The sequence below is a fragment of the Channa argus genome, chromosome 16, assembly GCF_033026475.1.
Source record: "Channa argus isolate prfri chromosome 16, Channa argus male v1.0, whole genome shotgun sequence".
Lineage (NCBI taxonomy): Eukaryota > Metazoa > Chordata > Actinopteri > Anabantiformes > Channidae > Channa > Channa argus.
The window spans coordinates 3,956,417-3,966,230 of record NC_090212.1 but is presented as its reverse complement, the minus strand read 5'-3'; the positions used below and the strand labels follow the sequence as shown (position 1 = coordinate 3,966,230).

The 9,814-nt window shown below is 39.2% G+C and overlaps 1 protein-coding gene across 3 annotated transcripts in view; it reads right to left on the bottom strand.

The window, feature by feature from the left end:
• Positions 1-2,885: 2,885 nt before the first annotated feature.
• LOC137101787 (leucine-rich repeat and fibronectin type-III domain-containing protein 2) overlaps positions 2,886-9,814 on the bottom strand; it is a 140,544-nt gene continuing 133,615 nt past the window's right edge. For all 3 annotated transcript variants that reach the window (XM_067480613.1, XM_067480615.1, XM_067480614.1), the window contains one exon: positions 2,886-7,273. In XM_067480613.1, coding sequence (XP_067336714.1) covers positions 6,292-7,273 — 982 coding nt within the window. In that variant the 3' untranslated portion in view covers positions 2,886-6,291. The remainder of the gene's footprint in view (positions 7,274-9,814) is intronic.

Genomic DNA, 9,814 nt, shown 5'->3' with positions numbered 1-9,814 from the left:
ATCAATCAAATACAGGATACAAAAATTACTAATATTGCAATGCTATTTATTCATAAAACCAGACATAAATATGCCAGGATCAGAATTACTGCAAATCATCAGTTAGAAAATGAAGAAATTTGATAAATGAGAGTTAATGTAATAATGTGGTGATGTGATTGCATTTTCTAGCCATCCAGAGGAGCATTTAATTGCATTCTGACATGTTAATATGCTATGGAGCAGATATCAACTAATTCCTTGTTACATTAAGAGAGAGACAGAATGACAGCAGATGAAATACAAATTAAGACTGAGTGAAAGGAAACCAACTCTGAGATAAGACGGAAGCAACTCTGGCAGGTTCAGATGTCACTCACCAATCTGGATGTAGAATTTTCTCCCCACAGACAAGTTTGTCTGAGAAATAAACAAACCCAGTCAGCTTCTCTACTGCTTTAATATTAAGGTTATTATGATAGGTTTCAGGAAATAAAAAAATACCCACTATCTGCACTTATATTATTTGCTTTCAGAGAGTTCTTTGCGGAGGACCGTCAAATTTCAGGGGATATGGGAGTTCTACATGCAAACATTTAGTCAAGACCCCAAATGTTGTCTGCTTTGCTTCCATAAAATGATAGAATCCACATCTGTAGGCTGTATTCCGGCATAAAAGATGATGGATATATGTGATTTTTATAAAACCTAAAAGGGGTCACTGCCCTGCAAAACAAAACTTTGATGCAGTGTTTTGGAATAAAACAACAACAGAGAAGGTCAGAAATAAGAGAGGAGTGAAATAATTAGTATTAACACTCAGTAAATCAGCAGTGATACTCATCAAATCTACTGTTTCTTTTCTCCGCGTGTATCAAACGTCTGCTGTAAACAAAGAAGTACCTGCAGTCTTTCTTTTTGTCCATGCAGACAGGACATCAAACCAGTGATTCGAAACAAGAGACAACACTGACTCTGTATTTGCATCTACAAGAGTCCTGTCACTTTATGCCAGAAATAGTTGAGGGTTTGTTTTTTCTTGTGCACTATATTAAACTTAAAAGAATTTCCATGTTTTCTGTTGTGCTAACTGCATGGATAGGCTCTCAGGATGGGCTGTCTGTCCCAGGGGCAGATATACAGGAGACCAGTTTGACACAGCTGCCCCATGGGATGTAACTTAGAAAAAATGGTGATCTCCTGACTTTTCTTCTACCTTAAACATGCAATTGATTGTGTTGTTTATAGAGATATATCTCAAGAACTACTGCATGAATTGCCATAAAATCTATATTCAGTGACATCAGTTACCTTCTAGCGCTGCTATCATGTCAAAGTTTTGTATATCCTGTAAAACGTCGCAACATCTATGGATTGTTAGGATTAGTGGCCCTTTTATGGTTGCAAGGGTCAAATTGTTCTCACCCTTACTTACCAAAGTAGCAAGGCTTTTTTTCTGTGTAATACAGCTCTACAGTTCATTTGTACCAGTAACATTACATACAGTAAGTTAAATGACTTAGTGTTGTCACCTGACGTGTGTGACATAAGAAAACTGTGAAGCCAATACTTAACATTTTCCTAAATCATCTATGAAAACTGTCCAAACCATATGTCATTGTGCTTAAACCTAAACAAACTGTTTGTCACAGTTGTAATCCAGTGTGTTTGAATGTTTATATTAAAAAAATCTGTAAGGATACAATGATTTTGGAGCCACTGTACAATATGACAGCTGCCATTTTGAACAGGGTACAATTTTAATAGGCGCTTGCTGACCTGTGGGCGATCTTTCAACGCATGCTCCTGTGGTTTGAAAACTAAGGCAGGGACAAACAATAGTACAAACAAAAAGTATATAGGTGTTGTTTGGAAGACTTGTTGAAATTTATGAATTCAGTGTTTGTGCTGGTGAGGGAAAAAAAGTAAAGCAGCTGTGCTAACATGTCCAATATCTTCTCCACTATGACAGCACAAATCCTTTCTTAGGTTTAGGCTATACTAGCCGTTTATGCAAGTGTATGTGTAGATAACGGCAGCGTCACTGGCACAGCATCGCTAATCGATGTACACATAATTCCTTACATAGTTTGTGTATGTCTGAAGAGTTTAAAAGCTTAGCCCCAAGGGACATTTCTTCCTCACTAAAAGAGCTTAATTTTGAGAGAAAAAGCAACAACATAAATGGCAGGTATGTAGATGCAGGTATTTGTGGACAGTCTCATTACGTTTTTTCCAAAAACCTTCCACAGTTGGTGTTGTGATTTGATGCTGCTGAAATCGTGCGATACTGCCCTTCCTGTATGGGGGGGGGGGGGGGGGGGGGGGGTTGTATCTCAAATACAGCACTTATCATTAATCCCTGAGGACTTGCACAACTGATGCTCCAAATCAACACAGGCTACGGAGGGCTTCATTTTGCATGTGTGTACGTATAGTTAACAGTATGCTTCAACCCTTATTACATCCAGTGGTCATGTTCGTCCTGCATCTCAGCAGGTGCATATCTCTGTCTTATCATGGAATGCTCAGCCCTTGTAGCGATTATATTTACTCTGTGCTGCCGTAAGCACCTTTCCTGACAGATTATATGAATTAAGACCTTATTATGGGTGCTGACCAGGAGCAGGATGTACCGGCCATTTGTAATAAGGGCAGAGCTGGGGTGAGTCAGCAGCTACTGGCCTGATTACAGCAGCTGGACCTCAGAGGAAAACCCATCGCTCATCAATGGTAAACAAAGAAAGAAAAGGGTGAAGGAAACTCCATCAACTACTTTCTAGGTATCAGTAAGGCAACGCTCACCACTCTTTCAGGATGAGCACCAAAAATGTAATTGCAATTGTAATCCAGGGCACATAAAATAATTGTGAGGTGTTGTAAGAGAAAACACAGAAGAGTCAAGCTCAAGGGAATTAATCAATATTTTGTATTTTTTGTACCAAAATGTTTTCACACAGAAACAGATTTTTATTCTTGTTTTTGTCTTAGAACCTCGGGTGAGAATCAGGACTATGTCAAGTCAAGTACACACTTAAATTGGATTCTTAGTTAGCAGAGTAGAAGGGGATGTTACATAATAGCACAATTGGAAACAGCAGATTAAAGGGTCAGTTCCCCCAATTAACTCTAGTAGCATTTAGGTATGCAGATAGGTTTGGTTTTGTGTGTTCAGTTTTTGAGACATCCACTTTTAGGTTTTTTGCCTCCACTTTAGTGCAAACAAAGCTCAGCATTATGGAAAGTCGTATAATGTACAGTGCTGAACCAAAAAGAAAAAGTTGTGTTTAGCCCTCTTGTGACTGAAAGTCTGTCAGAACTGCTCGTACAATACTAATTTCTCAGTTGACTTCTTTTTCACTCAGTTTTACCATTTTGTATGATCATCACAAAGATTGTACATATAATAGTTTTAATTAAACTGCAAATGATCTATTAGAAAGGTACCAATCATCAAATTCAACCAGCCCTCATGAATTCAGTGCAACTTTGTAATTTAGTCCAGCCACCGCATCTTTTGTTAAGGAAAATTTGACCTACACTCTGTGCAGTCCCTGAATGCCTCACATGTACTGTGCACCAGAGAGCATCTGATCAGGGCTTGCTAATGCTTTGTGATTTTACTTTATAAAAGTAAAACTCATGCACATGACACATGAGACAAATAACAGGCCTAGTTATGACAATGAGAGATGAATTATTAGATTTGTGGGCATCAGGGAGTCACTATTAATGTGCAAAGGACTCAAGAAGCTTCTAGGAGAAATGGGATGTCGCCAGAAAGTACTGCAAAAGACAATTCTCAGATGTTGTGGACTAAAGTGGAGTAAACTGTTCAAAAGTCACAAAGTCATCAGCATTCAGCAGGTACTGAACAGTTTACCGCTGTTATTTGATGCAAGTTAGATGCAATACTGAGGTTTTCCAGGAACCTTCCTATGAATTTATAGTTACAAATTAGTTGATGGCAATTAACAAAATTAACAGCAAACTATAGATTAAGTTATATTGATATTCATAAAACCACCAACATATTTTATGGATTTTGTGAAGAATTCAAGTTATTAAATAAACCACTATTAAGTAAACCAATGCAGTACCTGTATTTGCCATAATCACAAATCTTTCTCTACCTTAATCATAGTGCAGTGCACATATAGTGTAATACAAAAATGGGATATAATTCAGGATTTTACAGAAATATTCATAGTAGATATGGGACAAAAGTGTTACACACTAATAGAGAAATGATAAACAAACCAATACTGCAACGAAGCAGTTCTAGTCATTGATTTGCATCATTGGTTACAATGGGCTAATACACCAGAGATGTTAAAGAGAGTGGACAGCATAATCTAAAGCAGTCAAAGTCTTTTAATCCTCAAACTGCTGAGTCCAAACTCATGATACTGGAGTTAAGGCAAAAAGATCAAAACCTGCCCAAATAAAAGCTGAACCTGGTGAGATACCACTAGAGGTAAGTCGGGTTGGGTTATTTGAGTGAGCTGACCTTTTAAGAACAGCCAGTCCTCTATTTCCCTCTTGCATGAAACACATAACATCCCCTTCCAGTGACCCAGCTAACAATGACCGAGTCAGTACACCACGGTAAAGCACCTTCTCACTGTTTGCTTCACATGAAAATAAAAGTACTACTGCACAACTTCCCCCCGTTACATTCTCACCCAGTTATTGTACAAAAGAATGCCAATATACAGAACAGTACACCTACTGTAGGGAACAAAACAACAAAAAAAGAGATGATCATCCAACATCTTGAAATGCAACAGAGACCCACGAGATGTCTTGGTTGACCACTAATCTGATTAGCCACTGATTCAAAGTATATAACTGTAATGCACAGCCCGGTATGAAGATACGACCATTTTAATGATTGCTTTAAGGAACCAACAAAGGTTATGTATCATGCAATTTGGTAAAATAGATTTCCAGGGAGTTTATCAGCCATGTGACCCATAATAAGTCATTCTTCTCCTCCATTCCTCCACTTAATACCCTCTTCTAAGCAGCATAATGACCTTTATCAGGATAATAAATGTCGATTTGGACTCATTCCACCATTTAACCTGGCTAAACGAGTAACTCTTATAGTCTAATGTTTGTGTTGCCTAAAGAGAATTACAGCCAAGTAATACATCCCACTGTGGCTTTAAGCAAATGATTAAGTGAGCCTGATGGATTTTAAAGACCTTTAATATGTGCTGATAGCATCTGAAACTCGTACCCTGAGGCAAACACTCTGTTTACATCAATGGTCTTTTATCCTACAGGGACCTCTGTCACCAAAGTATTCAAAAGGACAGTTTGTCACAGCAGGATTTCAACCTGAGCTGGAAACGCTTTGAGTCTCCACACTATTAAATGGTGGCAATTAGCATTTGTACCCTTTGCAAAGAAGCACAGGCTGTTTGCAACCATCTTGTGCATTTGGTTTTGTTGTGTTTCTTTTCACTGTAATATCGAACTAACCTCATATGATACATAACCTGAGGGAAAAATACAAGACTGGCTGTTTGGGGCACTGATATCTAGAACACTGTTATAATCACTGTTAAAAAAAAAAAAAAAAATCAGATCATGTTTTTTAAAACTTGACTGAACATACTGTTAGATGATATGATAGGGCTGTATATGAAGGGTATCGTGTAGCTTCTGTATGTGCACTTAATCAAAACTGAGGACGATGACCTAATTACTGAGTTCTTCCTCTGCCCTGCCGATGAATCATCTCAAATAATAAATAGTAAAAATGATAGAAAAACTCAAAATAAAATAAAAATGACTGTGTTTTAATTTTCTGTTCACTCTTCGGGTCTTTCACTCTACTTTTGCAGTAGTCCCATTTCATACTGAGGATTGACAACATTGTGATGCATATCCATTTCACCACAGTCGAAGCAAATCCTCTTGGCATTTTGTTTCTTTTTTGTTTTGTTCTGTTTTTGTGATAAAGACATACAGTAGTAAATCCATTTTGAATTTCTCATCTTTCTTTCCCTCCTTTTTTCTTGGAGCCCTCTCGATTGGGAAATATTTCATACAGGTCGTGTTTCTGCACAGCCGTTACAATAGGGACACTTTTTCACATACAGTTGAAGGCTGTCAGAAAGTTGAGAACATGGTCCAGGAATATGTCAATTTTACTTTCTTTTTGCACGCAAGTATTCACATGGATGAACTTCATGCCATACCCGAAGGCAGTTTCCCTGCCTGTGTGCTCACGTTCCTTTAGTTCCTGATATACTCTAGATTTATGTTTGGCCATGGAGCTCACAGTTAGGTGCACTGTACTCAAACTGTGCTCTCCATCACCCACTCAGAGCTCTCGCAAGTGGGCTTCTCGTCCTCACTGTCATCGTACTGCAGCAGCATGCCGTTAACAGACAGACTGCGTTTAGTCCAGATGTTACTGATCCTGCGAGGTTGGCTGCTGCGACACTGTGTGGCACCCACATGGCCCATGTCAAACGAATGGCTCCTTTTGGGCTTCACCTCCTGTGGCAGCCCTAGGAGACGACCCAGCATGGTGGTGGACTCGGCCCTTCCCAGCAGGGGTTCTTTATCGGACAGGGGTGCCGTAGCCACCATAGCACTGGAAGAAGTGGAGGGACCAGAAGTCCCTTGGTGGTCCCTCGCTACCCCTCGCAACTCCAGTGAGGTGAAGGCCCCTAAAAGATGGTCCAGGTTGGGCCGTGCTTTGGCTCCATGCCCATGCCTCCTGAACTTACTGCTTGGCAGGGTGCTGCATTCACTGCTCTGAATGCTGTAACGGTCGCCAGCCGCTTTTCCTGTGTGGCTATCTAATGAGTTAGAGGAGGAAGAGGAGGAGAGACTGCTTTGGAGAGATCCACACTTGAACTCTACCATTTCCTCACGCATTACCACCACGGTGGATTTGACCTGTGGCGGAGCGCCGTTGAACCTGTTCAAACCCCCATTGGTCTGCGAGTATGTGTTGCTCACAGTGGGCAATTTATTAGTATGGATGCTGCTGGTCACCTTATAACGCACCATGAGGATGATGATGAAGACCAGGAGCGTGGCCACAATGATGCCTCCAATGACCAAGATCATGGTGCCACCAAGGAAGCCACTGTGAAGAGACTGGCATTGCGCGAAGTCCTCCCTGGTAATGAACTGGACACAGCCGACAATATTGGTGGCAGTGAGGGTGGTGGCAGTATCATCCCAAATGGCCAGGACACACAGGTCATACTGCATCCCTGGAACAAGATTTGTGACTACAAATGCTCTGCTGGCTGTTGGAATCATCCTGAAAAGACACACAGAGAGAAACAGCATCAAACATAAAGACCTCTTTATATGTGAGTTAAACACAAAAGACCTTTAGTGTTAAAATTATCTGTGATCTGGCCCAGCATAACAGATTGAGTCAAAGAAATAGTCAAAAAGAAGCATGTTAAGTCACTGGTTACATGTATAAAATAATTCATAAAAATGACCAAAATCCCATTTGATATGCATGAAGCAATAGTAACGGGATAAGCGTTCAATGACCACTTTTTGAATATTGTTTTGGCTACAGTAAATGAAAATGTCTTGCACATTCCATTAAACACACATTAATGTTAAGTCACTCCTTAAAATTAACAAAGCCTCACTGCTTTGGACAATGAGGCTGTATGTTAGTTGTTCGAGATGTATTGCCAATCAATAAAATGCTGAAAAAACCCTCTGTTCTTGTTCTATAAACAGGCAGTCGAGCTTTTATCCAACAAACTTATCCGTCTATATGAAGAGACAAGTAATTGGAACTGGAGCTGTAATGCAATGTAGGTTTTGGCAACTGTCAATAATAAATTACAATAAATATTTAGCATGCTGATCCGTGTCGGACGTTTTCTGAATGTCAACCACATGTTTTGGAATGAATACATATGTCTGGATGAAGTGCTTTCAAATAATACTGGAACAAGCTAATCTATGCTGCAGACTGGCTATAAGCTATAAAACATGAGAAAATTCAATATTGGTTTAAATGTCTGTATGGTAACTGTAGACAATACAATCAATTCAAACAGACCAAAGTTATCATTAGTTATCCCTCACTGTATAACATATGGGTAGAATTAACATTGAAAACTGATGATTGTTCAGTCATCATGTTATTGATGCCTTGCTTTTCTCCCACAGGAAAGTTTTGTTCCTATACTAAAGTGCTTTTCACCAGAGAACCCAGACACCAGTGGGGCTGCAGGTCATTGCTCATCTTTAGTTGCTCTTTTTTCCACATAAAAATGCAGCATAGTCTCATGTTTTTCGGGGGGCTAATGCATTCTTTATTCTTCCTTATGTGGCTCTGATGATTTGGAAACGTGTCTTCGCTTGAGTGTGGACAGTGCCCTAGGAAACCGTGTTGGCAAACCAGACAATAATGTCAAGTCAATATCAATTTAAAACCAGTAGTTTGTCTGTGCATGTCATTTTTGCCTCCTAGTTAGTCATTTGTTTTCTGACATGCAACCGACTGCACAGGTATTAAATAAGTATTGTGTTATTTTTCTCAGGTTTGAGTGATTACGAAGCATCGATTAGTAAATAGCTATCGGCTAAGCAGTGAGGTTAGACTAAGAAAATCATTATAACCATATTTTCAAAAATATCCCCAATATCCTGTGAATCCCCACAGTGTCACCTGTGATCGTGTGCATGTAGACTTGACTGATTTACTTACTACTGCTACTAACTACAGACTATTGTACACAGCCATGGCAATTTAGAGCATTAAGGGCAATTTGCATTTCATAAAAATATGTTGACCAAATGTTTTACAATTAATAAATATGTCACCAGTGGCTTTGTATGTCTGAGTAGTGTATTTCTAATACATTTTGGACAACAGCACAAACAAATAACATAATCCACTTTACAGACTGACACATTCACGTGAGACAGGGATTTTTGAAAACACAATAAAATATAAAAATGACCAAAGACTCTTGGTTCTCTTGCATAGTAATATTCCAATAACTCCCTATTCTCATTTCTTGTCCATGAATGTCTGGTTCTTGTTCTAGTAGCCCATTTCTCATCGGGTTCCCCGGGTTCCCCAACATCCAAGCCTAAGTGTCCACACGGGATATTGACCACACACTAACCAGGAATCAAACCCGCAACCTACACAAAGTCAGTGCCGTGAACCACGAAGCTATCCAACTATATGGAGTATTCCTTCCTTCAAGCCCGGGTCCTCTGCACAGTATCTTAGCTGTTCCTAGGACTGCACACTTCTGGACAAAGGTCTCAGATGTTGTCCCTCGAATCTGCTGGTGCCACTTTCCCAGTCTTGGGGTCACAGACCTCAATGTGTAAAATGTAAAGTAAATGATAAATGTGTATACTTTATTTTAAATATTCTGAATTTCCACAGTATCAGGCTTTTCAATAAAAATAACCGTTTTTTAAGGGAAAATAATTTTTTGCTCAAAGTTAGTGAAAGGAGTTTAAGTACACACCAATGTTACATTTGGATTTCATAGACAGAGAAAAATCATAGAACATTTTTCAGGAACACAGGTTGGTTCATCCAGTTTTTCTATCACCAGGAAGAAAAAAAGATATTGAAAATTCATATTGTTCTCCTTTTCTCTGGCATGACAAACTGGCACAGAGTGCGCAAGCAGGGAAAGCAGATAAACACCTTATTATTGACTTCACAAGATGATGAGTTGCATTCACAGTGTTTGAATAAAGTAATATCTTTCTTCAATACTCTGTACAGTTCTAATCTCATATTCTCAACTAATAATCAATCTTTGTTCTTCCCGTATTCTGTCAATTCTCTTTCATTTAA